The 23,489-nt window shown below is 44.5% G+C and overlaps 1 protein-coding gene across 1 annotated transcript in view; it reads right to left on the bottom strand.

Annotated features, from left to right (window-relative positions):
- The window catches only part of anapc1 (anaphase promoting complex subunit 1), a 47,375-nt gene extending 30,346 nt beyond the window's left edge, over window positions 1-17,029 (bottom strand). The window contains exons 1-19 of the mRNA XM_036547048.1: window positions 16,836-17,029; window positions 15,863-16,099; window positions 15,230-15,391; window positions 14,745-14,787; window positions 14,506-14,606; window positions 13,239-13,321; window positions 12,668-12,741; window positions 12,183-12,328; window positions 11,549-11,769; window positions 10,732-10,941; window positions 10,350-10,445; window positions 9,737-9,827; window positions 9,100-9,165; window positions 8,794-8,931; window positions 7,284-7,424; window positions 6,522-6,582; window positions 3,492-3,679; window positions 2,866-2,940; window positions 1,324-1,589 (exon numbers count right to left, since the gene is read on the bottom strand). Coding sequence (XP_036402941.1) covers window positions 1,324-1,589; window positions 2,866-2,940; window positions 3,492-3,679; window positions 6,522-6,582; window positions 7,284-7,424; window positions 8,794-8,931; window positions 9,100-9,165; window positions 9,737-9,827; window positions 10,350-10,445; window positions 10,732-10,941; window positions 11,549-11,769; window positions 12,183-12,328; window positions 12,668-12,741; window positions 13,239-13,321; window positions 14,506-14,606; window positions 14,745-14,787; window positions 15,230-15,391; window positions 15,863-16,075 — 2,375 coding nt within the window. The 5' untranslated portion in view covers window positions 16,076-16,099; window positions 16,836-17,029. The remainder of the gene's footprint in view (window positions 1-1,323; window positions 1,590-2,865; window positions 2,941-3,491; window positions 3,680-6,521; window positions 6,583-7,283; window positions 7,425-8,793; window positions 8,932-9,099; window positions 9,166-9,736; window positions 9,828-10,349; window positions 10,446-10,731; window positions 10,942-11,548; window positions 11,770-12,182; window positions 12,329-12,667; window positions 12,742-13,238; window positions 13,322-14,505; window positions 14,607-14,744; window positions 14,788-15,229; window positions 15,392-15,862; window positions 16,100-16,835) is intronic.
- Window positions 17,030-23,489: the final 6,460 nt, after the last annotated feature.

Raw genomic sequence — 23,489 nt, 5'->3', positions numbered from 1 at the left:
ATTAACGACTTCCGAGCCGACGACTTCCAATCTGCATCTGATCAATACTTTTAATACCCGCTGACTGGAATCTAACCTTAAAATAAAACGCCTACGCACTGAACCCAACACAATGAAGCACACAGAGGGTCTAAGTAGGACAAAAGGACAGCGAGGGAATGCTTCCCAACTCACCCCCGTTTAGAGAGCGGCTTTGATCGAATTCGCCGCGCCAAAAAACATCAACTGACGACAGTGAGTGGGACGAAGGGCCAGAAAGTAGGGCCGAGCGTTTGCAGCAAGTCGTGCGTTTCTGCCCACAGAGGGCCGGTATGATTCCTGTAGCACAGCGGTGACTAAGCCACTGAAGCGCACGCAATTTTACCACTTAAACTCATCTTGACATTTGTTATTGTGCCAGCATGAGTGCTTGACACCGTTTGATGAAAATCTTCAACAGCATTTGTACTATGGCAATTCATATTTGAATAGGTGTTAGGCCTGGCTGAGCAGCGGCTCATTTGGCAGGTTTTGTAAATTGTTGTTTTAACAGATGTGTTTGTTTGTTTGACTTCCTGTTGGTGGGATTCAGTCACAGCGGCTTCAGGGGTGTCTCTGAGTGGACATTGCTATTTGCTGATCAGCCTGGCGCTAAATCTCTGAAGACCTCTCGCTTTGCATTTCAGCTGGTTTCACTTCCCGCTACGACAGTCTTGGTGTGTGAAAAAGAGAGGGGTTTAGACCATGAAGAGGGACCGTTATTCTGACTGATGATGAAAACAGGGACAGGTAACAAAAAAAAAAAAAAAAACAATCAGTCGAATTATCACAATGACTATGGCAGCTGGAACGGTCTTGGGGCCCCAACCGAAACAGAGCAGTTAGAGAATGACTTATTCTGACAGCGTGTGACCTGTGCCCTTACTGAAAGCTGGTGACAGAGAAAAGTCCAGAACCTGTCTGGGTTATTTGGACTCTTTACAAGTGCCCTCCTGCTTTGGTTTAAATTCCAGTGTAGCTGCAATATTGTGCATGTCATCATCAGCATGACTCATATGCAACAATAATAACAATAATAATATTAAAAAACAACAGCACCCTGTAATTATATATCAGCTTTCACAGGTTTCAGAGCGCAGCAGGAGAAGGGGGTATGGCACTACTGAGAATATACAGGACACATACAGGATAGGATACCGGGAACCCCAGGCTCTATGATAAATGCCAGGGAATCTTTGGCACAGCTAATAAGGGCCTTGGTCTATACTCTCATCTGAAGGAAAGCATCATCCACCCTGGCTGGGACTGGACCCCATGACCCACTGGTACCCTGGTCCCGCTCACCTGGCCAGCTGCTGCAGCAGCACCACCAGTGAGCGGGTTCCCCTCCTCATCAGGTTGTCCAGCTTGAGCTCCTCATAGACCAGGTGCAGCACGAAGAAGACGGCGGGGACGTGGGGGAAGAGCGGGGCGGTGGGGTCCAGCCACAGGGGGCCGGACGGCTCCTCCGTGCTGGGCGGAGCCTCCACGAGCTCCAGGTGCAGCGCGCTGGCCAGCGGCCGAGACTCCACCTGCCAGTGGTAGTCAGAGCTGCGCTGGTACTCCCAGTCCTACACACACACACACACACGCACACACGCACGCACACCATACGCATACACATATGGTGCACGCATACACGCGAACACACACACATCACATGCACGCACATGCACACACACATAGACACGCACACAAAGGGAAAAGAAGGCAATAAAGTGGGATATCTGTTATCACTGTCTGCATCTCCCAGTGTCAACAACTGCACTTCAAAGTGGTTTCCTCAGATAAACACCCATAAATGCTGGGCAAAATAGCTACAAATACGCAAACCCAATTCCTACAAAACGCATAACAACATATGCTTTTCAGAGACAAATAAAGAGCAGTTTCACTCGGGAGTCTGGGGAACTTTGCAGGCAGGTTATTTTAGTGTACTGAGGCCTGCCAAGATGCTGGCAGCCTTCCCACCCTGCAGAGAGGGGACGTCACCTCAGCCACGCAATGCGCCTGATCTCAAGTTTGGGACCATTCGTCTCCTTGGGTACTGCGGTCATTTTTCAGCAGTCCTGTGTAATGTTTGTGCAAAAACATCCTGGAGCTGCCAAGCAGGTCCCAAAACTCATTGTCCTGTCACCTGTCCTGTCAGAAGTCTGCAATATAGTGAAGGACAACTTTCACTTTTCCCTCAGAACTGTTTGTTAAATTGTCATTTTGTTGTAAATGTTTAAGGATTGTTGTCCTTCCATTTCCAACCTTGTCAAAACTCAGCTCACAGATCAATTCCATTCCATACAGGTTAATTGTTATTCGGTAACGAGCCACACCTGCCTAATTAAAGGCATATTAAATACAGGTGTGTGGCTGAAGAGTGGGAGGCTCACTTTTGTCAGCTGATCCTTGGTTTCATTAGTTTGTTGGTTTTTAAAATAAATAACTGACTTTTCTTTTGAACACTTGCTCTTTCTTCTCATTTTTGTGAGAAGTGTTGGCCAGCTTATCCACATGCAGGTGAGTTAAAGACAAGTTGCCCATGACTTTGTCAGAGTTGCCTGGAAACACCAACTGATACCTTGGGAGATCACTGAAGAACATCGACAAGCTGATCTACGACAGTCATTGGAACTCAAAAGCATAGTAGCATGTTAATTCAGTGTTAACATCAGAACAAAGGTGTCTGACTTGTGTGTAAGCCTTACCCAAAATTTTGTTTCAGCATAAATAGGGAAGGAAGTTAAGTAAGGCAGTGATTAGACATGGAAGGTGTTTAAAACATGTGACATTCAAAGGTGGCCCCTTTGAACTGTAATTTTTTTTCACACAATAAAGAAAGAAAGACCCTCTTACTTCATCTGACCCCATCTCAGAGGGCCTGGCCTTCTTTGGCGCAATTACAGGGGAGAGAGGCACTTCAACGTCAAGCTGTGAAGACATTACAGCACAGGTTGAGAGACCGAGCAGGCACCTCGGAGGCAAAACAAGCCCATTCATGTTCTGCCCTCTTTTAAAGAGGAGGCTGCTTCTCAGGTTAAGTGCAGGAGCTACACAAGTGCATGTGGCCTTAACCACACAGAACTGGCATGCTGTCAGTCTGCTGTCTGTATAGTGTAGTCTACATACCCCACTAAACTGTTCCCACACTGTTGCATGGTTGAAAAGTCATGTGTTTTGGATTATGTGATCTAGTGACTGTGATGTATGGTAGTATACTAGGCTTTCCTCGTCTAGTCAGATTGCACAAGTTAACTTGTGGTAGGGCTTGAATAGTGTTATGCTTACACTCAGTGGTCTGGGAGTGTTGGTAGCCTGGTCTGACACTGTTGCTCATTCTACTGGAATGGATACATTTACGTTCTATTGTGCTGGAAGCTGCTCTGGATAAGAGCGACCGCTAAATGAATGTAATGTAGTGTAGCGCGCACAGATCTCCGTGTTGACCCCTGGTGGGCGGGGCTAGCGATGGGGTCACGCACATGCCGCGTCCAGGCCAGCCTGTCGGTGTTGTAGCCCATGAGGGTCATGAAGCAGGTGACGAACAGGCTCCACTCCAGGTGTGCACTGGGCCCGCCGGGCGCATTGTAGATGTTGTACCATTTGATCAGCACCTTCACCGCCGTCTCCTTGGGCAGGATGAACTTGATGGCCTGCAGGCACTTTTTCACTGCATCAGAGGAGAGAGGGGGAGAGAGAGAGAGAGAGAGAGAGAGAGGGAGAGTGAGAGTCAGGTATGGGGGACCAGAGAGACAACACAAGGTGGGTGGAGGGGGACAGAAAGAAAGAAGGAAGCAAGATTACAGATCACGACACCTTTCCGCTAAAGACAATCAGCACAGCAATTAACTGACGGAAGAATATTAATTGCCAAACAAAATAAAAAGGTCAAGGCGGTGCTGGCTAAATGCCATTTCATTAGAGGTAAAATTCCCTTCCTCCGCATAAATTACTGAGTAAAAGGAGGGAATGCCATGTCGTAACTGGTACCAATTGTAAAAGACGAACGAGATGAGAGGATACCGCAGTCTGCTGGGTTCAGGACCTCCAGCAGATGCTACGGGGACCTTAGGAAGACAAAAAGCCAATTAGCCCTGCGAAACAAACAGATCGCAATCCAAAGCGCAGCTTCAATTACAGCACAGGCTTTCAGGCAGCTGTTTTCAACCTAAGGCATCTTAACAAAGAAAATGGCGACAGCACCCACGCTGACCGGACAATACTCATCTCCGCTGATAAGAAGGTAAATACACAGAGCCAAAAGTCAAATGCTGTGGTAAAACGCACTGATGCATCACAGGGCAGTTTTCAGACAGGATGGCTGCTAATTAACACAATCGCGTTATGTACACCGTGGACCAGAGAGAGGCAAGCAGGCGCCGTTACCGTGTGCCAGCGAGACAGAAGACAGGAGGCTGCGGAGCGGGCCCTGTCTAATTAAGACCTGCACCACTAAGTGGTACTAATGAGCGAAAGTGAATACATTTCCCCTCGACTTTTCCTTCCACTGATTTCGTGGCTCTGCTCTGTTGCAGGGGAATTATGTTTGCGGAGACAATGACCTCACAATGGCCCTCAAACAGAGATGTTGCGGTCGCCGTGACAGCAGCCTACTCTCCCCTGATTAGACGACATCTGAATGTTTTTTTAGGAGCGTCTACACTACACACAGTACATCTCTGGCCAAGGAAATTCACCAAGCCAGAAAAGATCATTCTATTACTTAATGCTACAAAAGGCTACAAAAATGGTTTTGATTTTCAATTACTGTACTTACTGAGTTTTTTCCCCTCCTGCAGCACCCCCTTCCACACAGAAAAGACAAGTGCATTTTCTGAAATGAAGTATGTGACTATATGTCCCATAAGCATGTGTTTCCCTTGGAGAAAGGTGGATGACACACACTGGAGTCACATTGAACCAATTACAGTGCTGCTCAAATACCCCGATATTACAGTGTTTGCACAGTGCTTGAGTAAAATTCTCTCATCCTATACAAAGTTTTTGACTATTTTTGTGTAGAAAATGACTACAGTTCCCCAGAACCTAAGATGTACCAGCATATGTAAAGATAAAACTGAGTCTATCATTGAACCTATTGAAATGCTGCTTCATATCAAGACCGGGATGGAGTTGCTGGGTACAAAAGCATTACTAATACACACCAAATGAATAAATGGTAAAATGGCCAAAAGTATCTATCACATTTGTGTTGCATAATCAGAAATCAGGCCAACAACGCCGTACGGGGGGAAAAAAGTATATGTGTGTACCTGTATGTGTATTTGTGTGTGTGTGTCTGTTCTGCAACAAAAACCACTGCCTGAAAATGTGAATGCAGTGTAACCTCCGATCTAATTAGATAATTGAAAGCTAGCACTTTTGTGATTTACACGTGTCCTTTTGAAAATCCAAGGGAAAATCTCGAAGAGCTGAAATCGTGACAGCACAACGTCTGCCATTACACCTTGTCTAGCAGGTCTTAATGGCAGGCAGCAGCTTTTAGCGGTATCGATCTCTTGTAGAGCGCACAAACAGCCAGCGCTCTGTAATGCATCTACACGCTGTCTGTCACGGCTCTCTCTCTCGCTCGCTCTCTCTCGCTCTCTCAGTGGGCCTGGGCCACACCTGTCAGCTCCGTGTGCTTAATGAGGTAATGGCTTTGCGTGGGGACTCAGTGACGCAGAACAGAGGGGCCACATTTCAGCGTTCGTTCTGCAAAAACGGCGCCGGGTCAAGCGGGGTGCCGAGTCCCTGGGGTGCCGAGTCTCGTGCAGATGAGAGACGGCCGTTGTGAAACCATGCAGCTGAGAGACGGACATTGTGAAACTGTGCAGTGGAGAAACCGTCCTGCTCAGAGATGGCCATTGTGATACCGTCCAGCTGAGAGATGGCCATTGTGGTACTGTACAGTGGAGGAACCGTCCGGCTAAGAGACGGCCATCGTGAAACTCTACGGTGGAGAAACCGTACTGCTGAGAGACAGCCGCTATGAAACCATGCAGCTGAGAGACGGCCATAGTGACACCGTACAGCTGAGAAACTGTGGCAGAGAGATGGCTATCGTGAACCTGTGGGTTGCGGTGCATTTTGGCCAGCATCAGAGTTGACAATGTCACACACACATCACTCAGCCAATGGCAGGCCAGCAAGAGGCAAACTTCAGCTTTCACCAGAGCGCCAGAAGTAAGGTTTGAATCAGAGTGAATAGTACGGTCCCCAAGCAAATCATATGTGAAAAAGAAACATTCTAACCAATGAGGTCTGCATCAGCTAGACATTTTTACAATTTTTTTTTCCCGCACCTGGAAGTGTTTTAACAGTATGCAACTTCATTATTTTTTCTTCTGTTTTATTACCTTTTGTTGCCCTACACCCGTGCCAATTATTGGATGATTTCCCTTTTCTCCACAGGTAAGTTTCCAAATGAACTGTTTTATCCCTGAAGAGGCAATAACATGCCGCTAAAAAGCGAATACAGGCAAGGTGCTCTTTTTTAATGTTCCTCTTACCCAGTTCTGACGTGGCGATCTCTGGAATGGTAATCCGAAGCATCGTGCCATTGCTCAGCTCCTGAAGAGACAAACGTGTTAACCAATCAGACAGGGACCACCACACTTACTCACACAACACGTCATGCCTCACGAAGACATCTTACTCAGTGCACTGGGAATCCACAAGAAAAATCACTTGCAACACGTTCAAATATCTTGGGATCAAATATGAAACCAATACTGAATTTGTCAACTGCCGCAGTTGGAAATCCAATTATAGCCGGAGCAAAGAAATAATCTTGCTCGGGGTAAATGAGTTTGACAAATGAGTTTGTCAGGTGTGGAAGAAGAGATGGGAGAGACAGGCCTGATTGGATCTGATACAGAGCTCTTTCTAGACAGGTGTGCCCACTCTGACAAATACAACCTTACTGAACATTCAAAACAGAGGCTCACACTCACTGTTCTGTGAGTGTTGCTAGCCTGGTCTGATACTGTTTCTCATTTAATGTGAATGGATAACACTTATGTTCTATCATGCTGGAAGTTGCGCTGGATAAGAGCATCTGCTAAATGCATGTAATGTAGTGTAGAGGCTACCCTATTGTACTCAAGCTGTCTCCAGAGCGCAACATGTCCTCAATGATTAATTAGTGGTCAATGGTGTAAAACCCTCTGCTATACCACACCACACCGCTGTGTGAGTCAGTCGATTCAGTTGATATCAATGGGGACACTAGCCCTTCTCTGCAGAAGGTTCTGGAAGGTCCGCTCGCTCACCAGAGTGACTCTGTTGTGGACCGGGTCCCTGAGGGCGTGGATGTAGGGCATGGCGCTCTGGAAGGTGCAGTCTTCCAGCCACGACGACTCGTGGTGCTTCGTCGAGCCCCTCAGCTCAGACACGGGGGAGGGCATCGCCACCTGGCCAATGGGAGGAAGGTGTAGGAGAGGGGGCATTTTCATTGGCTGTGCTCAGACATATGCAAAAAATGTTTCCTTGAGGGTGATTCGAGGGCTGACGCCTGCCTCCTCGCCCACTCCTGGTTTCTAAAAATAACAGCTGTGTCGGAATGACGCACGTTGCTGGTGAACGTCAAATCTTTGGGAATTCACCTTTTATTACTCAACTGAAAAGGGGGGGGGGGTTAGGGTGGGGCATGGAGGGTCATGTATGCTTTTGCAAATCTTTCACAATTTTTGTCACATCAACGAACGCGTTTTTATGTATAATCAGGGGTATGTGTTTGGATTTAAATCATTACGTTATCAACAATCAATCAAGTGCATAGTACTGGGCTTTAATCAAACTATTTTAAAATTTGCTTGATGCTTCAGATCACTTTATGGTTGTTTGATGAAAAAAGGCCCACACAGATCCCTCTCAGCCCAGAAGAAACTTCTCTCATGTCAAGCCAGGATCAAACTAAACAATAGTGTAAACATTTGGTAAGGTTTCTTGAATTTTGAAGCAGAAACTAATTCTGCCTCAAAGCACAGATCCCTGATTTTAAGTCAATATGTCTTTCTGTAATATCTAGCCAGTCACAGAAAAGGTTGAGTGGACTCACATTTGTTTTCCAAGAAATCAGCCAGATTTGTTCTGTCTGTTACATTTTGCTGTATTAGCTTGCTTTGCCTGATTACATTGATTCACTTCCATCTGGTATTTTTGTATAGTACTTTAGGGGTAATGTTGTTATTACATTTACACTAGCTGATGATAACTGTAGCACTGACTGTTTTCAGTTTTACAGCAATCTACATCTGTACCTAATCATCTACAACAAACAGCTATATTGTTTAACATTAGTTTATATATTTCATACATACATACATACATATATAATTATATAATTATATATTGTATATATACTGTGTGTATATGTTTGTTACAAAATCCTATATATGCTTTACTGTTATAGTAATACTGTCAGAACTGTTATAGTAATACTGTCAGAACTGAAAAAACGAATACAACATACTGCAATAATCAGGAGAAGAAACTACAGTAAACATTCATTCTGGAAGTAATTCATTTCTGGTAAACCTACTGGGGTTCTTTATCTCTTCTAAATGAAATTTGACACCTCTCTAATCGGGCTGCAATTTGTGTGTCCACATCATGAATGCTTAAATCATTTGAACTTCAGTCTGCCCCCTGGCTGTAGCCACAGCTACTGCATCCCCTCCCCCCACTGAAAACAATGAGACGACGAGCGGATTTGCACAATGGCTGCGTGTTCTGTGTGAAACGTGTGCCCTCATCCAGACCCACCGACGCAGAGCCTACCTCATCCAGGCAACTCATGGGCCTGGTGACTGGTTTGGCCGGGGTGCTGACGCTATCCATGGGCGTGCTGAGGTGAGGTATGGGGTTGGACAGGCTGAGGGAGGGTGACAGCAAGCCTGGGACAAACACCTTGCTCACCTGGCCAAGGAACAACAAAACTTTATCCGACAAAATACTCTATCCAATGGGTCCAATGGCACTCACAGGACACAGGACCGATGGGTCAGCTGGGCGCTTTTCACAGGGGGCTCCGGCTCCCTGTAGGGACAGAACGTGAACATTCCCCTCTTCCCAATATCAACTTACCCTCGAGACGCCGGTGTACAAAACAAGACTTCCATTGGCCTCCAAAACCAGCATGGCATCGATGTTCTGCAGAAAAAAAGGAGGAAACCAGCTTTCAGCCAGGGGATGCAGCCCTCACTCCATATTCAATGCCATCGACTTAAGTGTCCAGAATAAACAGGAATTTTCTTCCGATGAGAAACACAATGAAACATGACAGAACAGCAACGCACAGATCATTGCATGCATACCTAAAATACCAACACTTCCCACAAAAAAAATTACAGGGATTCCACAGCAGCGTGTAACACAATTTTAAATGTAATTTAAATATAATGTAAGGGACCTTTAATTTACAGTCTTATTTGTAGATCGGCTGACTTTGGGAGTCATAACGCAGCATTGCGCCATACTGTTTAAATTCTAGTTTAATTCTCTTCTCACTTTGCAGCTAACTGACATAGACACAAAGACGGCAGAGGACCCTTTCAGCACATCGCTAATAACCTTTATTAACTGAACACTTGGGAAGGTCTTAGGCATGTGATATGTTGGACGTGTTTTTGCATGTGACGACTTGTCTTATCTTACAGGTATGTTCCAGTGTAAAATGCATCGTGCTCTACATCGCAGCTTTCCTGGAAATGAACACTATTACCTCAAGTGGTGCAGCATCTTTGGCAGGTATTGTGGTGACAGAAAGAAATATCAGCTGGGACAGGTCATTGCTTTCAATGAACTTCACACACCTGCAATATACAGACAAAAATAAACATAAATGAGAGTACAAATTTCAAAGCAGCGAGGTCATCGTCATCTTTGATTACTGCGATGCTCCAGGAAACTCTACGTCTTTCACAGCTTCAAAGAGACGGAAAACGAAGGAAAACAAAGGAAAACATTACTAGAAGAATGCCAGAGAAAACTGGTGATTAGGTATTCAAAAGATGTAAAGGAAGAAAATAAGTCACAAATAAATTCTTTTCTTTGTCCTTCTAGTATAAATTGTTAGTGTAAATTGACCCTCTTGAAATTATACGCGTAAAACAATATCCAATAATTCAGAAGAAAGAAGAAAACACGATTACAACAATGTCAGAGAAAACCGGTGATTCGGTATTCAAAAGATGAAAAGGAAGAAATTAAGTCAAATAAATTCTTTTCTTTAAACCTTTGTAGAGGTAACACACTCTGGCTATTTCCTTTTAACTAAAATAATGCTTTCCATTTGATTCTTCCTCCTGGAGCTGCCACTGTGCGCCCCTGCTCACCTGAGCTGCTGATGAGACTCCACCAGGAAGCACAGGAGCTTGGTCTCACACAGGTCCGACGTGATGAACACTTTGGAGGCCTGGCAGCTCTTTTCCCTGGGGAAGCGGACATCAGTCTGACTCGCATACAAACCGTGTCACTGTTCAATGACCTCACAGTAGTTGTATTCAAGCCAAGACTGCAGCAAACACACCGTGCACTTACTCTGTTTTTCTGTTTACTTTCGTAAAGGACTAGCAGGGGCAATGAGAAAAGACAAAGACATAGTGAAGTAAACCTGACCGATGAGGCCCCTTTATTCAGAGCACACTGGGCTGGAATTACAGAGGTCTGGGGGCCGACTGCCCTGCTGGGGGCCGATGCCCCTGACTGCCTGACTACCTGCAGCTGGAGGCTGTCTCTGTCCAGAGCTGCTCGATGCAGAGCTCGGGAACAATGGGCTCCGCCTCGGACATGACCACTGAGTCGTTGAGCGTGCTGTTGGGCGAGGCCAGGAGACTGTGGCCCCGGGGCAGCGGGGACTGGCAGGACATGTTGAAGCGCTGGGCGCCAGAGAAGGAGGGCGCGGCGAGGCCTGGCGAGTGGGCGCGGCTGGGCAGAGACAGACCTGGTCACAAACGCTGGACAGCACACATGCAGACACTGCACACTAACACTGACACCTAGCACCAAAGTGCGGTGTAGTGGTAAGGAGCCAAAACATTGCTGGTTCGATTCCCCGCTAAGGCACTGCTACTGTACTCTTGGGCAAGTTATTTAACTCACAATTGCCTCAGTAAATATCCAGCTGTATAAATGGTTAAAATTGTAACCTACTGTATGTAAGTTGCTCTGGATGAGAGCATCTGCTACATGACAATAATGTAATGTAACGTAATGTAATGTAAAGACAGAGTGTTGGTCCCATTCCCAGATGAGGCACTACTTTGTCCTTGAGGAAGGTAATTATCCTGAATGGCTAGGCAGCTGATACGTACGATGCTTGAAATAATGGCATCAGCTAAGTAAATAGGTAACGTTTTCTGGCAAATGGGAACAGAAAATGTGGTGAAGGCAATTTCTCCTAAAAGCTGAGCATGGTCTACTCATGGGAACAAACATTTTAAAAATTCCTGTTATTGTACTAGAGCTCACGGCGTCGGCACACAGGTTAGACAGCTATTGGATACTGCGTGCTCTGGATCCCCTTTCTGCTGACCTGAGGGCGGCCATGTTGGAGATGGTTGGGGAGTGGGTGCGAGAGTGCACACCAGGGGAGGAGGCCATCCGATTCTGGCTGTGCAGAGAGTAGCTGTGGAAGGGCGAGGCCGGGGAGTCCAGCTTGGAGACATTGCGGAGGTGTGTGGAGAGGCAGCTGGGGGCCATGACGTTCTGAGACGGGGCCACCTGCACGGGATACTTCAGCACCGTGGACTTCTCCTGTTTCGGGACAGTCATAACATTTCTCTGTAATCACACCATGGTCCCTGATGGATTGCCAATAGCTTTGTGAAATGTCAATAGATCCATCACCGTAGTTATATACGCGAGAGTCAGTCCTACATGTGAGTAAAAAAATATATATATATATATGTATGCATGTGTGTGTCTGCGTAAATATCTATAATACACATAAATAAATATGTGACTAAATAAAACCACTGTTAAAAGTCTGATAAACTCTCCTGATAGTCCCCTGATCCCTGAAGTGCAGACTTGTCCTATTTCGGTACAGTGATAACATTAATAACAATATTCTAGTGAGACACTGGCACTGTGAGTAAATATGATCACTGATCACTGGAACTGCAGGACGCAGGGAATGCGCAGCTCCGGGTCAGGGAGGGCCGCACCTCAGGCGTGGCTTTCCGCAGCGCCCAGACCGTGTGCATGCACTGCACCGTGTCATAGGTCATGATGAAGGATGGCTCACAGCTGGAGAAGACGATCCGCAGAGTGCTGTCCGAGACGTACTGCACGCGGGACGCTTCAAACAGCCCTGCCACGGGGACACACGTGTCACAGAGACGCTCAGCCTAACCTCTGGATGCCATTACATGCATTTCACATCACTGGAAAATGTTCAAGATTAAAACCATGGTTGTTTTTGGGCCCGCTGTGTTGTGAAATTTTCAGGTTTAAAACAAGAAGGAGTTCCATTTCAGAGTTCCACATGGCCTCTACATGGCTTTTGCCCTTATGTCCAATCGCTGTGGGCATGTACGACTGTTGTTCATGGGTCTGCTGTTGTATGTCATGCAACTGCGGCCTTGGAAGTACATACCCCTCCCGCTCATGAAGGCTGTGGTTTAGTGTGTAAAAGGAAGGCGGTTCTCACCAGTGGACCTGCACACCACAGGGGCGATCTCGTTCAGGGGGTGCAGCATGCTGAACACGGTGGGCAGGGGCTCCCTGAAAACAGAGAGCTGTCACAGTCACCCCCAAAACCCCAGATCTAAGACACAACTCACTCCAGGCCAGGCAGGGTAGGGGTTAAGGTGATAGTTTTCAAACCCACAAGCCCCAGCCCCAGCAGAACAAAGCCAATTTGTTCTGTCACCGTGCGCTCCTGGTCATTGTCAGCTGGTGACATGCCCAGTTTAAGATCCGAGCTGTAGGGCTGAATCTGTACTTGGAATGAGCACCTTGGTTTCGCATTCTCAGAACTGTTCCTTTCAGTTTATTAAAGAGGTGAAGATGATCAGATCTCATTTCTCTACTGAGTGATCACATTATGTGAAAGGCAAGTCTAACCTCTGGTAAGCAAAAAGTGAAGGCTAAATAGGTGTGCTTTTTAACTGGTGAGCGATTCTGCAAAGACTTCACTTCGCTGGTAAGGTAGTCTGGAGTGTAATCACACGCATGGTACATTACAGCTGTACATAGGTGCCGTTGCAGGGTGTCTGTACCTGGGAGGGCTCATGGAGCCGTCAGAAGCTGGGTTTTTGCGTTCAAACAGAAGACCGAACTTGGTCGGCCACAGAGTAGAAACCTGCAAAACAAAGTCAATTACTCTCCATCACTTAGTAACCTGGAAGAAGGTTCCTTTTTTCTTTTTTTTATCTGAGCAATCTTACATAACTTTCCTTTATCATGACTGTAGAGAGTACTATCATTTTTGGGGGATTTTCAAGTGCTTTACTAATTGTCTTTCCAAAGTTAAATCCATTTGCCAAGGAAAACCTGAATTCAATCATGTCATATTACAAGTTCTGAAAAATAACAACACAAAACAATCCTGCCAAAACAGGTAATGATGCTGTTCACAATATGCTGTTTTTAATTCCCAGCCTCCCCATGTCACTTGTCACTGTGCCAAATTTCCCATTACTACTAGTTAGAAGTTACATTTACGGGTTCTGGGGAACATCAGCTACTGAGCCAGGCAGAAGACCAAGCCAAATAGTCTTTTATTTTTTGCAACGGGAGACACTAAGGCGCTATAACGACAACACTACACATACACAACAGGGGTTTGTGAGCAAATATTTAAAATAACTCTATGACCACAACACTCGCATCAGTTGTATGAGTAATGATGGCACTCATTTTCAAGATATAGTTTATCTGAAAGCACACATTGTTACTATCCATTCAGAGGTAAAATTATCAGTTAAAAAAGCAAAAGACAAAAAGACAACATCCAAGAGGATGAACTATGCTGTGTGGTCGCACCTAACTGCAATGAAAGTAGATCTGCTCTGTCACTGATCTTGGGAGCATTGTCTGAGGGAAAGGAACCCTCCTGTTTAATCCAGTGTTAATGCAAATATAATAGGCCTTCTCACTTTGAGTGTTATTGTGGCCTTTTCAGCAATCTCTATTACTCCACCTGATTTATATATCTTGGTTCCATGAAGGTTCTACCACTTTGTTTTTCAATGACCGTATATATACAGATTATTTTAATCAAGCAACTCCCAGACAGAGAAGTTAAAGCTAGGCCATGAGGATAGCCCTAAAGAACAGAAAAACACATTCATAAATCAAAGCAAAATACATTTTAACAAAAAAAAAAAAAAAAAAAAAAAACAGAGCACTGGGGTCTTATTGATGACAAATAGACTTTTCAAAGCGAGTGAAAGGAAACAGGCGCCACCTATGGAGGTGACACTTTCAAAGTGACTGGACCCTCCAGGTGCCCAGTCAACAGCCGTGACAGAGGGAGAAGCTCACCTGAAAAGGCAGAGGGGAAATAAAGTCTTTCCCACTCATGCTGTGAACATTCACATACGTGCTTTGCACGATGCAAACCGTTTGCTCCACAACTTCTTGCACTGAAACATAAACAGGTAAACATTTCACCATTCAACATTTCATGAAATCAGATTCTGATATAAAATATTGATGGAAAGAAACACCTCAACATTGTAAACCAGAAGCAGGTGATTCCTGGGTATCTGAGGAATACTGACCATCTTTTTTATTTTGAGGCACACCAAAGTTACACCACAAAGCCTAGAGAGGGGAGGAAAAAACGTCTTTGAAAAAACATTACAGTGAAGACCATTTTTACATTAAAACAGTCCTGTGGTTATATGGATAATAAAATGCAATCCAGACCGAAGAAGAGTGCCAGCATGCATTCCCAGATTGGGATTTCTTACTGGTAGGCTCCATCTATATTACATTACATTTTTATCATTTGACAAACGTTCTTATTCAGAGTGACTTGCATAGCTTACAAATTTACATGTTATGCACTTATATAGCTGGATATTTACTGAGGCAATTCTGGGTTAAGTACTCTGCCAAAGGGTACAGCAGCGGTGCCCGAGCAGGGAATCGAACCAACAACCTTTGGGTTGCAAGCCCTGCTCCTTACCGGTACGCCACACTGCTGCCCTATTTAGGACAATAGACTGCTTAACGGCAGCGGCTCTGTACCATCCTGCCCCACCTGCTGCACCGGGCTGTCCACAGTGAAGGCTTTGTACACGTAGGAGGCTTGGTTCCTGCTGCCTCTGCTCCAGATCACCATATTCCCCGCTACGTAGAGCTCCTCTTCATACTCGAGCTCATCACCATCCCCGTTGGAGCCTTTCCTGAGCCGCCACCATTCCTGACAACACAAGAGACCGTCTGTCTACCACACAGTGATGCAGAGAAGCACAGATCCCCCGATTATGTCTGTCTAATGCACTGTTCAGAACACAGAAAAACAGACCTCTTTAACAATCACAATGTACATGGGACACAAAGACCAACCAACTCTTCTGTTTCATTTTTTGTTTGTTCGTTTGTGTGTTTTGGGGTGGTAATCCTGCTGAAAACGTTCAGAAATAAACTACACAGGTTAACATGAACTGCAGTTGAGGCAGGCTTAGGGTCTGGGCCTGCAAAACAAAATGTTCATTCCTGTCCATCAACCAGTGGGTTTACACTACACCAAACCACCTAACTCGACAAAGTGCAGGTCACCCGAAAACAGACATGGTGGAAGAGGTTACGTTTTTTAAAGTATAAGCGACCACCAAGACGATGGTTAAACACACACCCTCGCGGGGAAAAGAGCACATTTGACCGCCGTTACCCTCTCCCTCTCCTGCAGCGTGACCTCCTGGAGCGACCCCACCAGGCCCGCCGCTCCGTCCGAGGACCACAGCTCGGACGCCGGCTGAAGCTGGCGCAGCTGCAGGTTGACGGCGTTCGGGTGGTTCTTGCAGTGCTCACGGCCGAACGGTACAAACGGCTGCAATTCCCCTGCGGCGATCATTGTGGCGCTCTCTTCATAGACGTTCGACATGGGTTCCCGATATCAGCATTATTTCTGTGGGGGTGGACGCAGGTATTCATAACTGTTATTTCGCAGCAGCAAAACAAATCTGAAGCATTCGATATCTGAAGCTCGAATATGTCCAGCCGGGCTTCCATACAGCTGTTCGTGCGTGAGGTGTCGGAAAGCCATCCAGCGAGTACCACGTATTAATGCGAATGCTATTTGATCAAGCAGCGAATCATCTCATATTTCAATACTTATGTTGATTTTCCGTTTGTATTCTTGTTTGTGGTAAGTGAACTAAATAGCAAGGCAACGTCATATGACCCATTCACACTAGTCGAGAACACCTTAAGTGAATGAAGTAGCTACCACGCTAATTTTACAATGCTAAAATTTTCCACAATATAATTAATTAGTTACATGTCATTGATTTAGCTGTGACAATTAACAACAGAGCCGGCTTGCTATAAAGGCAACTACCGTTAGCTAGATAAACAGCTGTTTGTAAACATGCAAGAAAGAAGCTTGTTAGTTAACTAACAGCCATGTGTCAGCGGGGGCACTTGTTAGTGCATGTGAGTAAACTAATGACAGACTTTACTGTAACCAGCGTTAGCTAGTTGGATACCTGTCAAAATAAAGACAACTAGCTAGCTATCTAGCCTGTCAGCTAGGCTATCGAGGTCTCTCGCTGCCAAGCCTATCCGGCTAACGTTAGCTAGCCGGGCGTACATACATGCATGCTAGCTAGCTAGCTAGCTGTCTGAGACGATGCCACACGAACCTGTTAATAACAAATAGTCTATGTCTGGCTCTCGTAGTCCTTGTATTTCTTTGACGTAGTTCTTGGGTACTGCTCAACGAACTCAGTAATGTAAACATAAAAACAACAGTAGCGTAGAAAAGTCGCTAGCTAATGGTTAAAACAGTAAGCGTAAATAGTAACTGGACTTTTCAAAAGGCCGCGGCCATATTCCTATCCCGTGATCCTCTGCTGCTGCAACACAACCAATCAGCGTTTGGCACAGGACGGCAAGCGAGGGAATTCGCAGACCAACTAAGCAGAAAACGACTTACTGTGGCTCAAGTGTTGCAGTGGCGGATGCCTTATTTGTGGGCAGTTTTGATGTATTATTACTGGATGAAACTGAACAACATGCTGATAAAATCGACATGTGTAGGCTTACTGACGTCTTTAGCAGATGCTAAAGTTAGCTCATGGGCATCTCTTATAAACAGGTTCAGTGTAGATAAGATGTGCTTGTATACAAGATAGGTGGGATTATCTTTTACTTACCATGTTATTATCTTATCTAGGTGGCATACAGTTTTTGTGGTCTTAATAATATGCAGATTCATTCTTTCTAGGTATACATTACTTTATGGGTCAGCTGATACAGAGGGCATAGTGAACAGCATGAGCAATCTAGACCGCCTCAAGTCCTCTGCCCTCCAAGACCTTCCATCACAACACTATGTAGTCTGCCTTTTAGACTACCAAGAACGCTGGTGTGACACAGGACAACATACTGACCTTTACTGAAAGCCCAGAATGTGTGAAATGGGCTTATAGATTCTACAATTTTCTGAGGAATATGTCCCTTCCTTATTACTAACCTTACTTTGCTCGTCAGGACCCAGGTGCTCCCTTGGACTACTGCATCTCTCTCCTTGCTGGTCTTGCTGCCTCTGCTGCCCGGCTGATCTATAAGTGCCAGAAATACTCCCACATCTCACCCCTACTCACCGATCTCCACTGCTGACTGATAGTGACTTGCATCCACTTCAATAAAAGTTTATTTCCTATGGCAGATTTTTACATTCGAGATTGCCACAAAGTGCTGTACACGTAACTATAAAAAAACAGATTTTACACCTTACCTACCAAGTTATTTATTTCTGTTGCTGTTCTTCATGTGGCCTTATATGTGCATTTATATACCTTGCCGTTTGTGTTGTTTTGGATAATTATCGTTATAGTAATCATTCACACCATGTGAATAAATGTGAATGTGAAAGATCAATGTCTATGCGCAGTGCCTTCCCACAGCTGATGCATGCAAACAAACAGACCAGCATTCTGTTGCACATGCATGGCTGGTCATACCTCAGAGGGTCTCTGATCGCCTCCACGACTTTAGCTCAGCAGGCTAACAGATGGTCATACGGGGAGGAATTTTCTGCGCAACGTCACACCTGTTCATCGCTACTTTATTTCCTTATTGGACACAGCTGCTGCCCAAATTTAGCATAAGGCTACACTGTCTTTTATCCTGATAAATTATTCCATTCCAATGTCTGCATTTTCTTCTCTGCGCAATGACCGGCTCACCAGGCATTGTAAACATTAATGATAGAAATATCCATAGCTCACCAGTAAATTATAACAACCAGTCTACACCATGTTGTAAACATGTTGGATTCTGGTTGACTGTCCAGACCTCGTTGTTAAATTGGTCCACATGTGAAACATTTGAAACATTGATGGTTAATCCTCCCTGTCTGCTCAACATGGGTTCTTCAATATTGGCAGCTTATGGCACATATGTAAGGCTCTTGTGTGAAATCTGTGTGTGTCCAAACTCACTTTTTGGAAGTATATGTACTGTGATTGTTCGATTTTTAATGCAAGTACATTGTTTGCAAGACTTTGCAATTTATTGCTGCCATCTAGGGTCTGAAATGGAAGCCTTTGTTTCTGGTACCAAATGAAACCTCTTAGTGCAACCCATTATTGCCCATTGAGTGCAACCCATTGTTTCAAATGTTCAATAGCACATACAAGGTAATTTAATTATGCAATACAGCATGCAACAAAGCAACAATGTAAAAATTACGCAATCCAAGACACCATGAATAATCCCAGTAACTGTTGGCATCAACGCCCAAATTTCTCAAGGTCCTTGGTGTACAACATATAATTCAGTCTCTTAGAAGGAAAAACAGTGCAGGTGACATTTTTTGTCTCTTATATTTATTAAATCTACAGTAACAAGGAGCTCTGGCACCATGCAAATGAAATCAGCGTTGTAGTGACATGACATAGATTGGGTAAGCTGTTAATCAAGCGTGTGTTCAGTCATCAAAGGTCAGTTTATGGTATGTGGCCATTTATCCATGTAGAGATGACTCAGAGCCCCTGAGCTTCCATGAGGTATTCAGCCTCTTCTGCCCAGACCACTGGGGCTGTTGGACAAGGCTATTTAGAGTGCCGAGCGTCAGAGCAGAATGCAGAGACTGAGGAGGGGTCAGGGCTGTGTGTCTGCATTATGAGTACAACAAAGAGAACACTGGGAAACAAAGGAAAACACTGGAGTCTTCTGGTCTACTCCTCTCAGGCATAAATCTGATTAACGTTGTCATGTTCTTTCTTACTGTTTCTTCTTTGTAGTAGTTGTTGTTGTTCTTATTATTATCATTATTATTATTAGTAGTAGTAGCAGTAGTATTAGCAGTTGTCCTAGTAGTAGTGTGTCACAAAAGTATCGTGGTCTGGGCAGCAGAGAAAGCAGTTCACATATCTCTGCCATGAATGGTAACTTTAGCAGCAGTGGCACTGATGGTATAAGTCTACAGATGGTCTCCATCTACAGAAAACAGTTTGAACTGAATTGATTTCAGATTCTGGCTGGTCATTGAAACCAGCTGATGGTATCCTGGCACACTTTTCCATTGTAAGAGGCATTACTGTAATGCTGTTGTGTACATACAGCCACCAGTATGATTATTGAACTTGCATTTGTAGATACACTGTTAAGAGGGCCGAGCTCTAACCATTATATATACTCAAGAGGATTTCTTTTCAAAGTTCACGCATTAACATCAGTCACAGACTACACAAAATAGTTCTTTACTTCAGAAGTAAATGTGTGCTTGAACAATGAATTGGACATTCTAGTAAACAAACTGATATGCAATACTGAATCAACAATAACTGCTGTAGAAAAGGTTTAGATGTAAAAACAAAACATTCTTACTTGTAACACTGTTGGAGAGGTTAATCAGCCTACCATAATACCAGAGACCCAGAAATGCTGTAATCCACTCTCAGAGAACTGATTGTTTCATAAGGTTCAGAGGTTTCTCTCTGCAAGGTGCTGTTGCAGTATCTCTGCCTGTTTACTGAAAAAATATGGGGTAAGAGTGTCAGCCCATGTCCCCACTCCTGTTTTGAGAACAATCCTCATTGAACTACACTTTGATTCATTCCTCACTAACATTTGCCTCCATTTTGGCTCAAATGAAGTCAGATTGAGCAAGTTAAATATACCATGCCATTGTTCCTTGCTGACAGCAGATCGGACAACACCCAGCAAGCTGTTGGTTTCTTAATTCTGCATTCTGAGAACTCACAAACCTGAACGTTGGGGAAAAAAATTACACATTATCTTTAAATTTTAAAAGAGCATAAGTTGTTTTGCTACTGTCAGATATGTCTCTGCGCAAAACTCTTGTATCTGATGTGTAAGACTGGCTGATATTGGCTCCATTCCCTTGACTGTAATGGTACCGCTGGGAGCTCAGGGGTGAGGACCTAGGAGAATGCCTCTCTGGGTGGGGAAGTGGAGAACCAGGACGCTGCCTGTAATGTCTGAAATCCGTTTTGCAACTCACAATAACCCCCCAAATTCAGTTATCCAGCGGCTCTGCCTGCAAAGGGCAGGCTCCGGGATTCCTCTCCGATCCACATCTGCGTTCATAAGCTGCCCGTTAACATTCAATGTTTACAGCTTTTAACATTCAAAATGCCTGGATTTGTGCAGAAAACAAATGAATAAAACCATTTTATTTCTGCACTATGTGACCCTTGACGAGAGCATCCCAGGCCACTGTGGGGAACATGGCATTTGATTTGCATGTATGAATTGAATTAGAGTGATAAATATTTAACATTCAGAATGTTAACATTGTGTGTTAGGCCAGCCTTGTGACAAATCATCATTTACCTGAACAGACCCTGCTTCCTCGACCCAGTCTGGGATATCTGAAGATCAAACCCCTCCCTCTACACTACCCCCCCCCCCCCCCCCCCCCCCCCCACACACACACACACACACACACACATACCCTGCCCACACACAGAATTGGCTGAGAGACTAGTGTAATAGCTTAATGTCTAACAGGCATTATTTCCCCCCTCTACAGCACACAGCTCTCTACACCTGAGGAACCCCCTCAGCCACAGGCTAAGCTTCACACATCATGATCTGATGGCATAATGCAGTGCATGTGTGTGTATACAGTATGTGTGTGTGTCTGTGTGTGTGTGTGTGTGTGTGTGTGTGTGTGTGTGTATGTGTGTGTGTGTGTGTGTCTGTGTGTGTGTGTGTTTGTGTGTGTGTGTGTGTGTGTGTGTGTATGTGTGTTTGTGTGTGTGTGTGTATATGTGTGTGTGTGTGTCTGTGTGTGTGTGTGTGTATATGTGTGTGTGTGTGTGTGTGTGTATGTGTGTGTGTCTGTGTTTGTGTGTGTGTGTGTATATGTGTGTGTGTGTGTCTGTGTGTGTGTGTGTATGTGTGTGTGTGTGTGTGTATGTGTGTGTGTGTGTGTGTGTGTGTGTGTCCCAGTTAATGGTTAATGGAAATGTTAAAATGTCACTCTCCAGCTAGCACACAGCCCACTTACTCCATTCCAAGCTGCTGTTCCACCCCGTGTTAGAATACATTCAGGGAAACCCAAGAACAACAACATGGCTTTCAACGAAGAAAGCCATGTTGTAATTTCAAAAAAAACGCAGCCCAAACATGTACATTTTTAACCATATTTCACAAGAGCAAACATTGAAATCTGAGACTCCTGTCAGTTATTTTACCCCCCCCCCCTCCCCCTTCAAAAAAATGAACTTGAATGCAGGCAGAGAAAGGGAACAGAGACAGATGTGTGTGATCATTATGAATTGAATTGAAGGAGGGAGACACCCACTCCAGGCACAGCAAACAAGGTTGTCCTGCCCTCCAATATCCCATTTTTCTGTCCCAGGGTGAAAAACTACGGAGGAAATGTGTTTTCACAACTTTTATTTGACTTGATTATTTTCTTATATTGCAATCCCCACTTGCACATATGGCTGCCGAACCTCTGACTCTTGTTTTCAATATTCCAAATTATTTGATATTACTTGTGTGTGTGTTTGCATCACACTCAAGTAGTGGCAATATATGTCTTCACCCACATTTATTGAATAAATAGAATCCCCTTTAATCTAGACTATAGAATGCAACCAAGAAAACCAATTCTTGCCATTTGCCCTTTGGATCAATAACATTTTTTAAAGGGATCATGTCTGGTCAGGGAATATACAATAAGGAAACAATATGCAACTTTTCAATGATTCTTTGGAAAATAAATTTTCATTCCATGACCAGCTTCAAAATGACAGGGTGAGAAAGCAGATCTAACATACCTTTGGTGGAAACCATAGCATTTAACTGGCAGCACCATTTAACCTCAGTCAATGTCCTGTAAAGCTATTAATACCTACTTTTATCATTATTTCATTTTAAAGTCTGAAAAAATGCATTTAAATATTAACATTTAAATATTAAACCCAGGCAAAGCATTTTCTAAGTACATCAAGCATGCACCAAGCAGATGATCATTGCTGGGTTCTTTATAAATTCTGGATTCATCCAAAGAAGCAAATATGCTCGCATAATGTTTTCAAGAAAACTCATTATTGGTTGTTTCTTATTGCCCCAAAGCTGACAAGTGTTTTATGATATTTGAAGATCCCTATATGCTAAACACAATTGGTAAGGTCTCTCTTGAAACAGACATGCTTTGATTTAAAGGGATCACCTGGATAAAGAAAGAATAAATAAACAAATTTCCAGGTACTCTTAGATAACAGTTCTTTTTAAAAAGAAGACTTTGTAATGTTTGACGTCCACAGCAGGGACAAGGTAAAGGAATGCTGACTGTTCCAGAGGGCATTTCCCATGTTGGTCACCCTGTCATTATTCCACATCCCAGCAGGTATGCATAAACTCATCTACAAGCTCCAGGCAGCCTGGGATTTGAATAACATGCCTTAAATGCACTATTTATCTTGTTAGCATCGAAGGAAACGTAAAACACAATTTTATTAGTGGCCCCGAAAGAAATGCCGTAATGTGATTGGCCACGATGCCAGGCGGTCTCTTGAGAGAGCTGTTCTGTAGTTTGGAGCGCTGATGATGATGATGATGATGATGTGTCAGGCCTCTCTCCCTGGAATCAGTGACAGGAGCCCACTGATGCTCTGAAAGCATTATCGGGGATAATGCGTTTTGCGTGGCTTGAGATACAGATGCATTTACAGCATTAGTGATGATGCAGTAAGGAGCTGTTTTGTTTAAGGATCTGGTTCTATGATGGGCGAGACTGGCAGGTGATTCCAATGACCCAAACAGGTATGAGATGAAATTCAGCTGGACTCTCACCTTTCTGTTTTCCAAAG

This window comes from Megalops cyprinoides, chromosome 15 (assembly GCF_013368585.1).
Source record: "Megalops cyprinoides isolate fMegCyp1 chromosome 15, fMegCyp1.pri, whole genome shotgun sequence".
NCBI classification, from domain to species: Eukaryota; Metazoa; Chordata; class Actinopteri; order Elopiformes; family Megalopidae; genus Megalops; species Megalops cyprinoides.
Note: the sequence above shows the minus strand (reverse complement) of the source record. Positions and strands in the feature narration are given on the sequence as shown.